Source organism: Euprymna scolopes, chromosome 9, assembly GCF_053919585.1.
Source record: "Euprymna scolopes isolate OS-2025 chromosome 9, ASM5391958v1, whole genome shotgun sequence".
Taxonomy (NCBI): Eukaryota; Metazoa; Mollusca; class Cephalopoda; order Sepiida; family Sepiolidae; genus Euprymna; species Euprymna scolopes.
In genome coordinates this window covers 104,082,227-104,101,792 of record NC_136490.1, presented here as the reverse complement: position 1 = coordinate 104,101,792, position 19,566 = coordinate 104,082,227, and the positions used below count along the sequence as shown (strand labels likewise).

The 19,566-nt window shown below is 30.1% G+C and overlaps 1 protein-coding gene across 2 annotated transcripts in view; it reads left to right on the top strand.

Moving 5' to 3' along the window:
• Positions 1–19,358, top strand: part of LOC145284796 (uncharacterized) — a 279,090-nt gene extending 259,732 nt beyond the window's left edge. For both annotated transcript variants that reach the window (XM_080133763.1, XM_080133762.1), the window contains one exon: positions 16,212–19,358. In XM_080133763.1, coding sequence (XP_079989889.1) covers positions 16,212–16,528 — 317 coding nt within the window. In that variant the 3' untranslated portion in view covers positions 16,529–19,358. The remainder of the gene's footprint in view (positions 1–16,211) is intronic.
• Positions 19,359–19,566: the final 208 nt, after the last annotated feature.

Below are 19,566 nucleotides of genomic sequence, written 5' to 3'. Positions count from 1 at the left end.
GTCTGACAAGACACTGTAGTTGGATAGCGAGATGTCTGTACCCGTTACTTTACAATTTCTGCAGGCTATTACAGTAGGGAAGCAGGACACAGAGGGATAGCGCTAATGTTTAGAAGCTGGTAGCAGAAAATATTTTCTCTTAAACTAATTTCGTTTACATTGTCACGTTTGTGACTTGTTCCCTAAATTATGAGATTATGTAAATATTTTTTTTGAACAATTGGGGATTACAGTAGAGAATTGTGTGATAATAAGCATAATGATTTTTTTTTTAATTCAGTTCATATTTTTCTGATCGCTCATCTTATAATTCTCTAACAGCTGTTAATAAGACCATGCTACTACTGCATAATGTTAACCAGCATCATTTACTATTTCTAGCCTCTACTTTCCCTTTTCATTTTACAAGTGTCCTTAGTAAGCGCTTCGCTTCATTTATTATTTTACACACTTTTCCACTGGTTGCGTCTTTAGGTGCATCTTGTTTTGCTTATGAATCGCTTTTCTAACTAATGTCTGGCCCGGAGACTCGACGTTTATCGTGTTTGAATGATGATCAACAAATACCTCGCCTGCTTTAAATTTATTGGCATCGAAATCGACGAAACATACCATATTTATCAAAGAGATTGATTTTCCGCTCCGACCAAAAACTCTACACACTCGTTCGCAGTGGCTAAATCCGCAATGAATTGTACCCCATATTGCACTGTAGAGCATCCACTGCTAATTTTATTGAATTACCTGTAATATTTTGATTAACCTTAAGGTTAAACTAAAAAAAGTTTAGTGTAATCGTTCAATTTTGCAGAAATATTCCTTTCGAACGCGCCATATATTTTTTTTTAAATAATCACTAATGTATTTCTGGTGTGAGATTGTATAAAAGTGTTATTTCTGGTAAAAAAAACAAAAAAACATTACTTCTAATTTACATGAAAGTTTCTTTTTCGATTATCGAATTTTTATTCTCACTAGACGATATAAAACCTGCGTGAGAACATTACTGAATCAACTACCTTCCTGTGAAATTAAAGAAAAACACGGCTAAGCAGTTTAAGAGTTTATAAGAACGAACTCACGCACATAAATAGTAAATAAAGTATTTTTCGTAATAGTAGATATGGATAGCTACATAATCAGATAAATATCCATTTGTAAATAAAAATAAACACTTTTAAAAAGATTAATAACTATATATGTTATTAAGGTAGAAATATTCCAAGAAATATTAATAAAACGTGGAAGAAAATGTTAAATTTTACAACACTAAACCATTTATTTTGTTTTTTCATGATAGGCGCAGTGAAATAATATATTTGTAAGCATATTCTGCCTGTCGATTTTTTTCTGAATGTGTATTATAAACGGTATCGATTTATCATTCATTAATTAAACATGTTACAATTATATCATATTTTTGAATATGTTTATTTAAGAAATGAGAATTGTTAATGAATTTCCACTGATAAACATTGAGGTGTTGACAATAATTGACAGTACTTTTTAATTATTGTATAATAATGCCAATTTTTATTCATTTTTTTCGAGCAGAGTTTGTCACCTTTTAATCGATTTATCTTTTTCTTAATCCTCTATGGTATACGTTTTCTAACACCTTTAACATTTCATCTCTTTTCTTTCTATTTTCCTTTCTTATCCCCTCCATAGTTACTCATTTTTGCACTTCGCTGTTTTTCATATTTTACATCTTTTGCTTGTATGCTATAAAGTATCTCTATTTTTATCATTCTTGTTTAAATTAGTATAGTTGTCCTTTCTCCACGCCCTTCTTTACCTTCATCTTCTTCTTCTTCTTCTTTTTCTTATCTTTATTCATTTCTTTTTATAATTTTGAAAAGCATATTGTTCTCTTTCCTCCATTTTTATTGTTCTTCGTATTCTTCTTATACTTAGATTTTTTTCTGTATTTTGCATATTTTTTCTATTTCTCTTTTTACTTCTATTTATTCTTAACCTATTTATCTATATCTTTCCTACTATTTGTTGTTTTTTCTTATTATTCATTTTTCTTTTGGCCTATTTCCTCTCTCAGTCTATGCTTTCCTTCTATTCTTCTCTTTTATTTATTTTTTTTACATGGTGCTATTTATTAATACTCTACTTTCGTTTTTTATACATAATTTCAAACGAACGTCTTCGTCATCTTCATCTGTTTCCTCTACTTCTTTCGTCACATCAATAATGTTTTGTTGTCTTTTTTCAACAATTTAGAACTACTTTTCTTGATTCTTTTGATGTCTGAGACTGATCTTTGCCATTCCGCTTTTTATAACCCTGTTGTAAATGAGATTCCACACCCTCCTTTTACTTCAACAGCAATCGTTCTTTGTTTTTCTTTCTTACGCAGTAATCCTATATCTGTTTTGATAGCCTCTTTCGATTCCCTCCATCGTTCCGCTTTCTCTATCGCAGGCATGTAATCGTTAGAATCTGCCTGGCTCAGCAATAGAGACTCCCACTTTCTGCGTTACTGAAAGACTAATGAGAAAATGAACTTCCTTAACATAAATCTCCTTTTTCCTGAACTTCCGTTGGTGAAACTGCTCTTGAACATCCTTTTTTTTAAATTATATGAATATTTTGTTGCGCCTATTATTTTAATGTCTCTTAAAATATTTTTTTTATAATGTTCTAAATATTTATTCCAGAATATATATATATATATATATGTGTGTGTGTGTGTGTGTGTGTGTGTGTGTGTGTGTGTGTGTGTGTGTGTGCGTATAAAAATATACATAATAAAAGCAATAATTTGGAGGAGGGCAGTAGCAGTGATAATAATAATGATAGTAATAATGAAAATGGCGGTAGTTGTGACAATAATATGAATACTAATAATAGATCTAGAAAAATGATTTGGTTTTCACCTACGTACAATAGCTCACTAAAAACTAAAATTGGAAAAAAGTTTTTGCAATTAATCGACAAATAGTTTCCTCCAAGTAATTTACTAACCAAGATGTTTAACATAAATACCATAAAAGTAAGTTACAGCTGTTGCGACAACTTAGAAAGAATTATAAAAAAGTATAACAATAAGATGTTAATGAAATCTAATGTTGCAACAGTTAATGATCCGAAAGTAGTTACCAATGGTAATTGTAAATTTCCTACGACCTGTCCCGTAAGCAAAATGTGCCTAAAACCTTCGGTAGTGTATTTAGCTAAAATATTCCCAGAAGAAAACCCTAATGATGCAAAATTTTATATTGGGAGTACAAAATTAAAGTTCAAAGGAAGTTACTACGGGCATAAAAGATCGATGAACAACCTAACTTACGAAAAAGATACTTCCTTATCTATACACTATTGGAAGCTAATTAGAGAAAACAAAACGCCTAGAACACATTGGAAAATAATAAAAAAGGCTAAAGCATGTTACTCTTTGCAGTCACCTTGTTTCTTATGCCTGCATGAGAAAATGAAGATTACTAATTTTAAAGACCGTGACAGACTTTTAAATATAAAACAAGAATCGACCATCTCTTGCAAGTATTTTCAGATACATACGCTTAAAAAATTATAAAACGGCTAAGTTTGTAAATAATATTTTTATAGTTTTTCCAGTTTCCCCCGCCCCTTTTATCCTTTTCCCATAATTAATTTTATTCTATACTGAAACTATTCTACACGTTAATTATTTTAAACATTTGTACTTTAACATCAAATAATCATACCCTATCCCTGATAAGTTAAACTTTAACTAAAGATATTTTTTATTTTTATTTGATTTTATTTATCTTTAATTGTAATGTAGTTATCTTACCATAATTATACTTTTCATAATCGTTTAACGTAGGTTTTAATGGTCACCTCATCGAGCCCAATTTATTTAATTTTTATACTTTAATCACCTATTTTTATACGTAATTTTTGAAACGTAAAAAATTTACAAAAGTAATATTATACGGACACTAATTTATTTGCACGTTAACCATTTATTTTATACGTAAGTTTTTTTTTAAACGTTAGCATTTAAAATGACTAATATAACTTACATTATTTCGTTAATTATTCATTACATCGTAAACTTTTTTCAAAAAACGTAAAATATTTAATTTATTTTAAACGTTAGGAGCCTAAGGAATTATTCACGTAACTATATATTTTAACTGATTAATATTAATGTTAATATATAATTATACTTATGATGTACATATTACAGTTGGATACAGCTGTTCCTTTTTAAAACGTGGGTTCCTATTCTACACAACTTACCCCCTGGACTAGGAATTTACTGATAATATAGAAACTCTACTTAAAACTCTTGACACACTATAAATTAAAGAAAATTATAAAAAAATAAATAAATTAATATAATTGACATAATGGATGATCACATTTTAATGTATATACTTTCTCTTTAGGTCTTGGCTCCCCCTTTACACTTAAATATGATGTAGTCATAGTTATAAATAGGCAATGTTTGAGTTGAAACAGCCAGAGTTGTCCTTGGCCTGACGAAGCGATTCTCTTACTGGGTTTTCGCTGAAACATGTATGCTTATGTTTAGCCATTTGTTTGTAAACCAAATTCACTTATTTTGGCTCCGTCTAAACATTGACCACTCTTTTGGGTGACACACTTATATATTTTATTTAAAAAAAACAAATAACTACTACCAATACAATATATATATTTATATATATATATATATATATATATATAAATTCATATACGTAAGTGCATATATATAAATCTATATATCCCTTTCTGTAACTCTGTCATAATCACTGACGCATCACGCACACACACATAGTTGTATATATATGCATATATATATAGTTGTACATATTGCATATAGAATGTGAAATTTTACAAACACTCTGTAGCCATAGATTTGACACGCACAATTCTATACTATCTATTATATACACAACATTTTCATAAAATTATGTAATTATTCCACATTTATAATTGGTTAATCTATTATAAAAGATGTTGATCCCAGAAATTCTCCCCTAGACCAAAGTACCATAGTTTTAAACAAGAGATGCTATGTACAAATGTATCAACACTGTCGAACACACATATATTTATATATGTAGGTGTATTATTAGCAACTATCCTCTGTAACATTTATTTAGTTTATTAAGTTGTCCTTTTTTATTTATTAGTCCCTATCTTATGTAACATTACACTGTTTAGATTTTTTTCATCTTTTTATCCATACCTCCATTAGCCGACAGCCAGCTTTCTTCGCCAATTGATTTCATACTTTTTTTATAGCATATTCTTTCAAATAACTATGTTCATTTAAGTTAATATATCATATATAACTCTTTAGATATTTTCCATTTTTGCTTCCATACCTCAATTGACAGACCTGATACGCTTGGTTTTAGTCATATTTTCCGATATATTACACCAATTACTTACGCTACATATTTGACGCAAATTTCATTATATTGCAAAATGAATTCGGTTGGGGTGTTTTATTTAATTTCTTTTCTAGACTGTTTCTTGAGATTCCGCACACGTTAACGTTTTTGTATGGGGTTGGGGTAAATGTGTACATATGTTCCCTCTCCAACATTTTCTTTAGAATGACTACTTTTATAGATTTCCGACTATTCTGATTAAGAAAATTCCATTAAAACGTTGCGAACACCAGAATTTATTCATATATAAAGCTCTGTATTATGTGATGTAATTTACTGACTCCCAGGTGATTTAGTTCACTCATTCCGACACTGCTTCCCCATAATTTGTATTTATCATTTACCGGGGTGATAACTGATAAGGATTACTATGATTAAATTTGGCGAAAAGTGTTTTCTATTCCGAAAGCCATTTTTTTTACATTACGCTATTCTGAAGATGGTGAGATTGGTAGTGTTTATTTCGAAAACCGTTCTTAACATAAGGAGTTTCGGATATCTATTCGAAACGCTATTCTTAAGATGACAGTATTTAACAAAAAGGTAAAGTGAAGTGAAAAAGTAATTGCTTTGTTTTACACGTATGAATGAGACGACTTAAAACTGGAATTATATTTAATACTATATCTAGAAGAGTTGAAAAGAAAAGGACGACTTAAACAAACATACACAGCTAGGACTGCTACCTCTGATTTCGATCACTCTAAATAGTTCACATACGGTTAGAATCACGCATCTAAACACCTGTCTTGTACTTTCCATTATTGTTTTAATTGACACTTTTTCATACTTTTATAATTCATACTGATTTACGCATTCCCTAAATTACTTTAATAAAATTCAAACAATATTTGCATTTTATCGCCCAAACCATCACAATCGCCAGTGAAAGCCAGATTGTTTCATTTCTAACATGGCGGTTATTGACCACAATTGACCAGGGACGCCAGTGCCCACCAGCAACAACAGAAGCTTACTTTTTTTTCAAGGCGGAGGGAAGAATTCGACCGAATAACGCCGGTTAAGGGGTTCTGCTAGTAGTGGAGATTGACGTTTTAAACCTGATTCCATTAAGAATATACGAAAATATAGAATGTATTACGAAACTTGCGAAAAAAAAGCGAAGCCCGCTACTCTTAATACAAAAATACCCATCCGTCCGTTGTTAATAATACGAAAGTCATGGTATACATATAAAAAGCCGGTGCAATGACGTAGGCATTCTTGATTATTCCATGATTTTCCAGCAACATAATTATGTTACGTTCGAGATATTTTAATCTTTAATCTGTAAGCATATTTATATAAAAATAAAAAACGTTTTTTTCTCGACATGTATGCAAATATAGTAGTTTGTAAATCTTCGTTTTACATCTATTCTGTATGTCAATATTATGTATCACTCAGGATATATATATATATATATATATATATATATATATATATTGAATAGTTTTGTTCCACCTAAGAGCATTTCTAGAATTCTATATAATTTATACTGCAAATAATAAGGAGGACCTTTTTTATGAGGCATTATACGCGTTTTGCGACATTTCTTACTATTCCCCCTATGAACTTTATTTTATTCATTAACTACAGCATAATCAATTTGACAGATCGGTGCTCGCTATTTCAGCGAAGGTAAGCAATGATAAGCCCAGTCAGTACCGCCGTGACAATAATACCAAGGGCAAACATTACAAGAAGCAAAATCCACACTCTATTCCGGAAAAAAAATTCGCAAATGTAACACAGCCACCTACTCTAAAAGACTATCGCCTAATCATTTTAGGCTTGAGAATCCCTTCTGTGGTTCTGTTTTCTCTGACTATACTAGCAATATCTAATGTAAACAACAAAAAAGATGCTACTAACCTCCCTACATGTTGGCACTGCAAATTTTGTACGAGATAGTATCTTCGCACACCAAAGTAGCACTTTGCCTTGTTTGTGGTGAAAATCAATATTTTTTTAACTGTTTGCACATTTGGGAATTCCATTTGCTGTCAGATTTCTGCGCTTAGATTGGCATTTTTTGCAGTCAGACATGGCACTGCCACTGGACCTGCAAGTAAGCAGTGCTAATTCAGGAGAGGAGTGGTTGAATTTTGCAAGACACTTGCCTCTCAATTACAGTCGCAGTATTTTGTAGAGGGGCACGTCATCCGTTGAGACTGAAGAGTGGCATCAATATAGAATATTAAGCAAGATTTTATATATATACAAGTATTACATCCACCCTTTCTCTTTATTAGATTGAATAATATTAAATAAATCTATCCGACATACTTGGTTTTGTTTGTGTGTGCATCTCTGTGTGTGGAGAACATGTGTATATGCGTGCTGATTGATTACATCTCAATCGTTGAATAGAAGAATAGAACCACAATTATATTTTCTGTTCGTTTTTATTATCAAATCGGTATTGTCCAATATTATATTTTGATTGCCTTTTTTGCAGTTATTCTCCTCTTTTATAGTCCTATTTCGTTTTGTCTTACTCGGTGATTAATCAGTTTTTCAAGTGCTGCAAAATAAACTATATAGAATATGTTCCGTTATAATGTTCGACAAGCAGATATATAGATAAAGAAGAGCGGATGCATGTACAGGAATAATAAATACATAAATATGAAAAAAAGAGTATGGACTAAGTTTCCCATTTGGTTATTGAGATGTAACAATTACGCTAAATACCCTCTAGGCGGAACTGCCATTAAGTTGAGTTGTTAAAAAAAATTTTTTGTAGCGATATTATAACATACATATATCATAAAATATATTTTTCAATAAACTGATGAATATAAAAATATCTACTTACTTATATGATTAATTTTTATATATCTTTCAACCAATCTGTGAATTTCACTCTCTCTTTTTCCAGATTTCTCTCACTCTCGCTCGTTCCCTTTCTCTCTCTTTCTCTCTCTCTCTCTCTCTCTCTCTCTATATATATATATATATATATATATATATATATATATATATATATAATTATATACAAAGCGAGGCGAATATGTTGACATAGATTTGATATCCTTTATTTCTTTGATGTTATTTCACAGCTGTTAAGTGTTGTCACCTCATCGTTTGACATACTAATTTACTACATCTTAACCGAAAAGATGTGCATGTCGTCGGAGTCTGTGGTTCTTGCTCTGTCTGTTATGCTTTAGTTTTATAAAGTAGTCTTTGTAGATCCTGCTTCTGAAATGCGTTTATACATCTATTTTAATAAGCTAATGTCATAAATAAAATAACTTTTATTTTTACAAATACGCACAGACAAGCTCGGAGAACAAACTTTTTAAAAACATAATAATCGTTTTTTTGAAATTTTATGTTTGCTTGTTTAATCCAAAACTACAATGTTTACGAATAACATTTACTATAAGTTATCACTATTTGTATTTTTAAAATCAAATATAAGTAAACCGTCCCAGGAATTAAAAAAAACGGTGACCTGAGGCTCAAGTGAAACCTTTCGATTGTATATAGACGAATGCTCTATAGTCTTTATCGTGTGAGCGTGCTTATTTTCCATATTTAGAACTTAATTGATCTTATTACTGTGTAAATTAAGGATAGCCTCAAAGCAGTGTACTAGCCAACGAAGTGAACTGTAAAATTACATGTTAATTTTGTTCTCTCCACTGGTAGTAATTTTAACCTCATAGAATGTTTTTTTCATAATTGATAGTAGTTATCGAAAATATCGTCATATGTATATATATATATATATATATATATATATATGTATATATATATACACATATATATACATATATATACCCATACATAAATATATATGTATATATACACACATACATATATATACACATACATATATACATATGTATCTATATATATATACAATCATATCTATATATATATATATATATATATATATATATATATACTAGAAGTCACCTTTGACTCTAATGGCAAGAACAGTACACCTGGTCCACATATACATATTATATATATATATATATATATATATATATATATATATACATATATATATGCATATATATATATGTATATATCTATATATATGTATATATGTATATGTGTTTGTGTGTGTCATTTTAGAATATATTCACGCGGTATGTATAAGTTATATAAATCTTAAGAATTGTATATATATATATATATATATATATATATATATATCGAAAGAGAGATAATCTAATTAAACATTTTACATTATACTTTGCATGAGTTTATTTTTACTTCTTATGTATATATCTATATATATATATATATATATATGTATATATATATATGTATATATGTATATATATATATATATATTATTAATATAATTCTTTTAATAAATACAGATACTAGTGTTTCATCGTTTCTGGAATAATCATTGCAAGTGTGATACAGGTTTAAAACTCTATTTATGACCATGCATTGGATCCGATATGCATTTTACGATGTATTATGTAATTGAGTTTAGAATCAACTAGGAGTGTTGGCTTAGGATATCGACATTACTTACTGGACACACAATTTATAAGGTAAATACATAGTGAGGTATGCATATATAATAGTATCGGTGTTCTAATTTTATCTCATAAATCATATTTTATATCGTTAGTATCTGAAGATTTCATAAATTATACGTTATTGAATTAAGAAAAGTAGATTATACTTGACTTTTAAGTAATGTGCTCCTTCAGAAGAGCTTACGATGGGTAGTTATTCTATACATGCTCTCGAGAGTAGGAATGTTTAGTGTTTAGCCTTCCTGTACATTTTCTGCTTTCGGGTGTTTTTATTATCATATGATTAAAAATATGCTTGAACTTTAGCTATTTATGAATAAGTATTTAAGATTAAAAATAACTACGCTTTACAGATTGAATACTTGACACCATTTTGTAGAAATAAAATGTATGCAGTTTTAGAGATATAGTAAATTTATATAAAATTGGCAGCATAAGCGCAGTAATTTTTGTCTCGTGTTTAAAGTGTTTTGGGGGAAATATTTAAATAATTAATGAGTAAAATGTTATTTTTACGTCTTTAAACACTTTTACTCTTTAGTCCTTTGCAAAAGGACTAAAGGCACCTCTTCTATGAGATTATCTCCTAATAGCACAATTAATACAATCACATTTTACTCATGGATTTAAAAAGGATTTGTGAGAAAGTGTTAGGTGAAGCTATTCCTTCCAGCAAAATCCATGTAAGATGTAGCATATACCAAATAAAAATATTATGGAGTTTTTTTTTTGCATATACTTTTGGTGTATACACTTTTTATTAATGATATAATTGTTCATTATAGATCAAGTCATCAAGATCTTATAAATTTACCCGCCACTTATGCAAGATTCGCTTACTATTATCATATCTATTACAGGTAATTTTTTTTCGTGGTACTGATTAATATCACTACATCTGTAAAACATAGATTGCTTTACAGCGAAAATTGTATGCAGGGACTTGTGATACTAATTATAAAAGTGTTAATAATTTTCTAGCAGACAGTTTCCAGGATGTGGTTGGTTAACCCATAAGTCATTTGTAGGAACGATGATAATGAACCAATTTCAGATTATTTAAGTAGTCTCATAATTCACTTCTCACAAATTAAATGTAGGTTTATTTTCAAGTTACTTAAATATTTACGAATTCAATTTTGTTATCTTTGATTAAAATAAGACAAACATGGAAGGCATATAATGCGGTATCAGTTGTAATGTTATGAGATTTGTCACCCAGAATATTCAAATAATACAAAATGAAATATATATATATATATATATATATAAAAATTCACCAAAATATCCTAAGAATCGTTTTTATTTTTTAAAAACATGAGAGAAATATTCTGTAGTCAGTTCTACTTTATTATTATTTATCACAATGGAAATGCAAACATGTTTTTATAGAATAGTAGTTTTTTTCTGGAGGGAAACACTTTTTTTTTATTTGCACAGAAACAAATCTCTCGACGGAGGCAACCTTTCTACGGCAATTGCTCTTGACATATTTAGGCCTTTGGTAGGGTATGACATAAAGGTTTACTTGACAAGATCTCTAGCTATGGTATAGCTGGAAATGTCTTCTGAATTCTTTCTGATAGGTATATAAGAGAAGTAGTTGAGGGGCAAAAATCAGAAGCCCACAGAATTAATACTGGAGTCCCTTAGGGGCCCATCCTGGGACCAATCTTATTCCTGATCTACATAAATGATCTTCCAAATCACATCCTTACATCATTTGTAAACATGTATGCTGATGACACTACCATTTATGGAAGCACATCTTAGACAGTAAACGACCAAGTTCTCTCCGATTCTCGCTTCTCTGATCTTGCGCGCGTGGTACGATGTGGAAAGGAGTGGTTGGCTACTTTTAATGCATCTAAAACCAAGCTTCTCTCGTTGCATCATCAACACTCTGATCCACATCTGCCATCAATTGAAATGAATAGATCTCGTTTTCAGGATGCCTCAAGTTTTGACAAGCTTCTGGGATTGACCGTTGCTCCTGATCTTAAATGGAACACGTACATCAAATCTGTTCTTAATGCTACTGGGAAAATTATGGGATCCTGCTAGCGATCCAGTATATATCTCAGTGCTACGTCCAAGGATTGAATACCCTTGCCACATCGAAAGAAAGGAATTATCCTGCCTTGATAGAGTTCAAAATAGACTTCGCAGCCTCTTAGGAGATACCCTTTTCTCTTCCCTGCAACCTCTATCTCACAGAAGAGATGTTGCGAATTTGTCTCTGATGTATCGTTATTTTCATGGAAAGTGTTCGACTGAGCTTAAGTCTATGGCCCCCCTCGTCAAACTCTCACAAGAAACACTTGTCTAGCTGAAAAACACTATCAATAATCCCCCCACTCTTTATCTGTGCCTAAACCTAAACGTAGATTCCATGAACAAAGCTTCTTTCTTAGAACATCACGCCTGTGGAATTGTCTTCCGTTTTCCTGCTTTCCGGCTGACTACAATATGGTTGTCTTCAAGTAAAACGTAAACAAGTTATTGATGAGCCGTTCCATATAAGTTAACACATTTTCCGAATTGATTATTATATTGTCCAATTTCTACTGTACACTCTTTAACCCTTATCCTCGAGTGACCTCTTGACCTTGATAATGTGGTTATGCGTGTGTCAAAAAAAATAAAATAACGCTTAGCAATATGAGTTTATGAATATTTCTCTCGAATTATTTTTCTGGTATTTTACAACTGACACAGATGGGACAAATTCGTTAGTATTAAAAAATCGCTGATTGTTTTGGGGGTGGGTGGGGGGTGAAGAACCACAGAATTGAAATTGCTACTTTTTTTTTTCTACGATTATTACAACAATGGCCATATAGGAGTATAATTATATTTGACGATGTTACGTCAAACGTAGATCACTATCATATTCTAATCCAGGGTTCCCAGATAGGCCTTTCTATTGCAAAGCCTCACCATTTGGGTTTTTTTTGAACAAATGATCTTCCAAAATATGATGTGGTGTTCATAAAAAAACGTAAAATCTCATTGGCCAACTACTTAATATCTCGTTTATTCCGGAATGAACGATACACCGTAAAAAAAAACGCCTCAGATAGTACAACTAACACCTGATTGAGAGTATGCAATCATTTCAGATTGAATACCCGGATTACAAACTTATAAAGACACCGAAATACTGCTTTTTTTTACACATTAAATAGTCCGGACATGTCTGTTTTCTGTACACATCTATGATAGCGTGATGCATCTTTTGCAATTAGCTACGGATGGTGATGAGAGCCTCAAAGATGAAGACAGCCGCGGCCGGCTGACTGCAGTTAATAACGAACATTTAAAAGCCTTAATTGAAGCCGATTCTTGCAAAACCACACAAGAAGTTGCTGTTGAACTCAAGGTCGCCCACTCAACAGTCATTCGCCATTTAAAGCAAATAGAGAAGAAAAAAAAAGTTGGGTAAATAGGTGCCACATGAATTGAATGATAAAAACAATTGCCGTTTTGAGGTTTCTTCTACGCTCCTTCTGATCAGCAAAAATAACCCATTTTTAGAGCAGATTCTGATGTGTGATGAGAAGTGGATCCTCTACGACAACTGCCGATGGTTGGTTGTTGCATAATATTACAAACTTATAAAGACACCGAAATATGTTGATATACCATACTGCTTTTTTTACACATTAAATAGTCCGGGCATGCCAGTTTTCTGTATACATCTATGATAGCGTGATACCTCTTTCGTAATTAGCTACGGCATTGTTTCTTCTTCCTTTTCTCAAAGCTCGCTTTAGCATAATTATACACTTATAATAAAAAACAAGTTCTTAGGCTACTTTTGCAGAACATACCAGCAATTTGTGTGATTTGGAAGCCGTTAATATGTCTAAGACCTTTACTTTCTTATTCCTTAGTATGACTAACTATTTTTTCCTTATACGCTAAATCATAATATAACCTCAACTGATTAGGATATTACTGGAGTAAAAACCCGTCATCTGTGTGAGTTGGAATCCTTTAAACTGTCTTAAACGTTCCATTATTCTGCTTGAGTCAAACTAACTAAGATTATTTCCTAATACGCTAAATACAAAATTACCTACAACAATTACTACATTACTAAATTACATACATGAATTTTGTGTGGTTTAGAATTAAACATATTAATTTGTAAAAACAATGTGTTGGTTTACTTTTAACGTAAATATTGTTCTCGAAAACAAATGTTATAGGTTTTCTGATTTATAATTAGATGTTATAAACATTGCCCAACATAAATAAGATGTTGGGTTACTTATAACGTAGATAAACTGCTGACACATTACCAGACGTACCAGCGCACACTGAACGAGGCATGTTTAGTGATTACCTGATTCTAGTTCGTTCAAAGCAGTCATTCCGGGTGTCTTAACACTGTACGTGCATCATAGACCAGTCGAGTAAAGCGTTTCCGTTCTTTGCAACAACTTTTATAACTTTCGCTGCACGTTGGATCCTGGCTTCTGCACCTATTTATTTATGTTTTTCCCAATGGAACGAGTTCTGCTACTATTTACTTTCTTTTTATGGATTTCATTTTTTTTCGTTAATTTTTGGACATGCAAATAGATCTGAAACATAATTATTTTGTTTCTTCCTATTTAACCATAATTTAATTTGTGTTTGCCTATATGCTTGCTGATACATTTCTATTGTTACATGTTGGGTTTATATTTTTACACGAAAATGGGTAAAAAACATACATTTGTAGACCCACTTTATTCTCAATTTTATTTCCTTTCTGTTATACCTATTGTCTGCTATAAATATTCTTCCAAAATTACACAATAATTCCCTCTAAGTTTTCTAACACTTAAAAGTATAAAAGTTTTTTTTTTCAATCTGTAAGGTGTTTTATTTATATTTTTTTATAAGATAAACTAAATCCTTGATATATTGTTCAAAATAAATAAGAATGGTTGCATCTAAAGGAACCGTTCCGTTTATATTGTTTATTTTTCCAGCTTACTTAAAACGGTTACTGTCAAGAATACAGTTTAAAAATATACTAGGTAAAATATGGGTGAGTACAGGAATTTAGCCCCATTTAACGGGCAGATGGTTCGATTTTTTGCCACCTTAAATCCGATCTTACCTACAAAAATAACTTGCCCGTAACATTAACCTGAAAAATACACTAACCTCCCGCCAAATTTTGTGACAACCCACACCACAGGCACAAAATGAAGTGTATATTCCTAAAACAGTTCTTAAAATGAGGAGGTCTGTAGTTGGCCAACAACAAAATAACAACCACCGTATTTTAAATTTTTACGCCGCGAAATGCATATTATTATGGGGAAACGCCAGTTTACAGGTCTCGCTTGCTATAAATAACACCGAGAAGCTGGACAAATACCGTAACCAGGGGCCCGAAAAAAAAGATCATATTCAATATCGTAACCTGAAAAAAACGTATCCTAGGACCATCGTGTTCTTGGGTGATATATATATATATATATATATATATATATATATATATATATAAATATATATATATATATATATATATATATATATATATATATAAAGAGAGAGAGACAGATTAATAGATAAATATATAAATATAAATATATATGAGGGGCATCTTAGATATTGCACTTAGTCTGGTATCGATTTCATCATTAACGTATGCTGTTTTCTAATGTTCTTAATAACATCAAACTTTTCAAGTGTAATGGAATGACAATGATAGCGAAATCAAAACATTGTTATCATGGTCTGTTTTTAATACACTAAAAATAAAGTAACTCCTATGCATCTAACATAAAACATATCTCTTGCAGCATTTATATTATTTCTAATGCATAGCTTATACATAATTCTTCTAAGGTCAGATTACTCTGTTATCAAGACTGAAGCATTAGCGTAATAATAGCTGTATATTTTTCTATGCCCTCCCCCTCTCTCTTTGTCAGTCTAACGTTATATTTCTTGCTTTGATGATGTTTACTGTTCAATCACGATTTGAATATGAGAACTTGTCAGGTGTCCTTTTCCTCGATGCCATATTTCTGCCAGGCTGGTGTAGCTATATTTTTAATTGAATCATTTTTATAAATTAAAATAATCAGAAAGAAATTCATATTTAATCGGTTTTAATTTTATATGTTTTTCACGGATAGCAAGCTATATAACATTTCGCAGATAAATAACTCAAGCGTGTATGCTACCAATAGCTTTCAGCTTATTAAAACAAATGAGACTTTTTTTTCTGTATGATTTCTGTCAATTAATACTTCTCTTTTCATTTTTTTTTTCATTTTAGAAACTGCTTATGAACAGAAGAGAACACGACAGACGTACACCCGTTTTCAAACCTTGGAACTGGAGAAGGAATTCCATTTTAATCGATATCTCACCCGCAGACGACGAATAGAAATCGCTCATTCTTTGGGACTATCAGAGAGACAGATAAAAATTTGGTTCCAGAATCGAAGAATGAAGTGGAAAAAGGAAAACAACGTTTCGAAGCTGACAGGTCCGGATAAATCGAAAATGGACGACCACCGCCCGAACAAAAACGAACCGAAATATGAATCTTGCATCAAATTAGATCGCGATGGATTGGAAGCAAAATCATGAATGCGATTTAAAAAATGTAAAACAAAAAAGAAAATTATAACAAAAATTTGATGAAAAAAATCAACAGAAACAAAATTACATTTCTTTAAAAATACGAATTATTAAAAAAAAAAACACACTCTAAAATCTGATGAGAGTTTAAGAGTAATTCTCTTTTGATGTTTTATAATTTGTCCTGCAAGAAAATTATTGAAACAATCAACAAACAATTTTTACAAAAAGAAAAATAATAAAAATTCGTGAAAAATACAATGTCGTAAAATAGAGAAACAAACTCTTCGATCTCGGGAAATCTGTTATTAGATTATCCCTATTTTAAAAGTACATTTTAATTGATGAACGAAAATTACATTGTAAGCGTACGATATGCTACTTATGAAGCGGCCGTTTACTTTGTGTGTAACTGTGTTTTGATTTTTTTATCATGAAAGACAATTAAGTTTTGCATTTTTATTTGACTGGCCGTCGTAAATAGTTTTTTTTTTACTCATGTGGAAAAATACTGAACAGACTATACACTGAAAATAATACTACAAAAGAAACAAATATGGCCGCCAAAAAGATTCTGTTTTCTAAAATCAGCAATGTTATTGGCACGTTATAAACATTCTGCAATGCAATGCAGTAAATCTTTCCGACATTTCGAAATATAAACAATACTGAAATAAAAACAAAACCTTAAAACATAAGAAAAGAGAATTGAAACGTGTGCACATTTAAAGAATTGTCAATTTACTATTGTATATTATCAATAAACAAAAACATACAAAAATACACAATGTACAAGTAAATGTAATTTTTGGAAATAAGCATAACATATACTCAGAGATTAGTAATTAATTATGCAATTGTTTCAGCTCACAGTATTGAAATAAATAATTTATATGTCTTTCAAATTCCTTAACGTAAATACATTTTCTCATAATTTTTATTATAAAATTGTTTGAAATTACTCATTTACAAACACAACATTGATTGATTTAAAATCTAGTTAAGACTTATTTCTCTCCAAATGATAGTGGATACTTTTAATAAATGACATTTTCTATTTAAATATTTTATCGTAAGCTTATATATCAGTAAAATATACATCACGATAGTTGAAAGCTAGTGGATTATATAGAAGCCATAGGTAAAGTATATAACGTTACGAAAATCATCCTTTAATAAAAAAAAATGAACATTTTCTTTTAGATTGACTTTGAGTCAGTATGTTTTTTTATATTTAAATATCAAACATGACATATATTCTCTTTATAACAATAAATTCAAAGTTAATTATATTACGTGTAAATGCTTACATGCGAAACACCTATGATAGATCCATCAACTTGTTGGTTTTACTTTAATTACTTTCTCAATCATTTCCAATTCATGCAAGAACATGGACCTTTTTGTTTATTGGACGTCTCTTGTAGTAATATTTTATAGTAATTGCATAAATAATTAATTATTAATGTAATGAAAGGTTTACCGGGAAGAGAAACTTAAAATACACCATTACTTTTAAATACCAATGAGAATTCATACCTCCAATATATTATTATGTAGATATGTCATTTTAATTTTGTAGCAATACTATTCTAACATAATAAATGAATTTGTATTATTGAATATTAAACATCATTCTTAAATAATTAGTGATTATGACTATTAATCTATTACGATATTTTAGAATAATTGTATTTCTGTCATGTAAACATTCATGTAAAGTATAAATGAAATAATTTTTCAGCAATTTTTATATTCTTTAACGAATATAAATGAATCGTTATATTTTACAAGACATAAACGTAAAATATCATTCTTGTATAAAGAGGCTGATTTACTTCTGGAAAAAGGTTAATTGAAATTTTTACTAACGTCTGGAATGATTATATAGTTGTTTGAGAAGAAGGCATCCTATTATATGTGATGCTATAACAATATGGCTGACTAGTACATATATTATAAAAAGAATAGTCGCCTTGGTGTAAATGTGGAAAACAACAATATAAAAAAAAACAAAAAAAAACAAATACAATAAAAGTAGGTGTTTTCTTGATCACTGTTGCTCTGATTGAATAATATCTAAAAGAAAGAAGTAATTATTCTTAATTTAATGGGCAACCTGGCCTGGTTTCGTGGGCGTGAGCGTTTTTGCAGTGTTATGTATAATTAAAAAATTATACGCGAAATAATTATCCGAGGAATCTAAGTTATAAAATATATATTTTGTCTGTATGTCTATGTATGCTCAACAAAAAGAAATATCTATGTGGAGGCGAAAGAGGTGTTTGGACAAAAAAAGGTAAAGAGAAGGCAAAAGGAGGCTGAATGATAGACATTTAAAAGAAATAACTTACACGTAAAATCGGATACCTCCGGTCAATATTACGAGCTGAAATATAAGAGTATAATTACTACAGATAAATATATTATCCATTTTTTTTTATCTCAAATAATCTCGCATCTGAGAGAGGGCATGGAGATCATTATGATATTAATAATTTGTCGATGTAAATAATGAGATAATTATGTTTTAAAGCGAATCAAAAACACCGATGATATAAGTGAGTTCTATTATGTCAAAGGTTTTATAATATAAGCAATAAATTACTGTGTTCAGTGACCGAACATACTGGAACGTTTAATATAATACTTATATTTTATAAATTTATCAGTTATAAAAATACAATATAGTCGCATTTCTGACTACAGAATATTTCTCTCATGTTTTTAAAAAATAAAAACGATAGGTTAAACTTTTCCAACTTAGACCCATTTAATATAAAATAAAATTACCATTTGCTTATGAGCAGATTAAAAACACCCACGCATATACACACACATACACACATATATGTATATATATATATATATATATATATATATATATATATATATATATATCTACATATATATATATATATATATATATATATATATATATATATATATATATATATATATATATATATAGGGAGTGAGGGGGGCATTTAAAAGTATAATAATTTCCATATTTTATGAATCCGCATATTCTAATGTTGGCATCATCT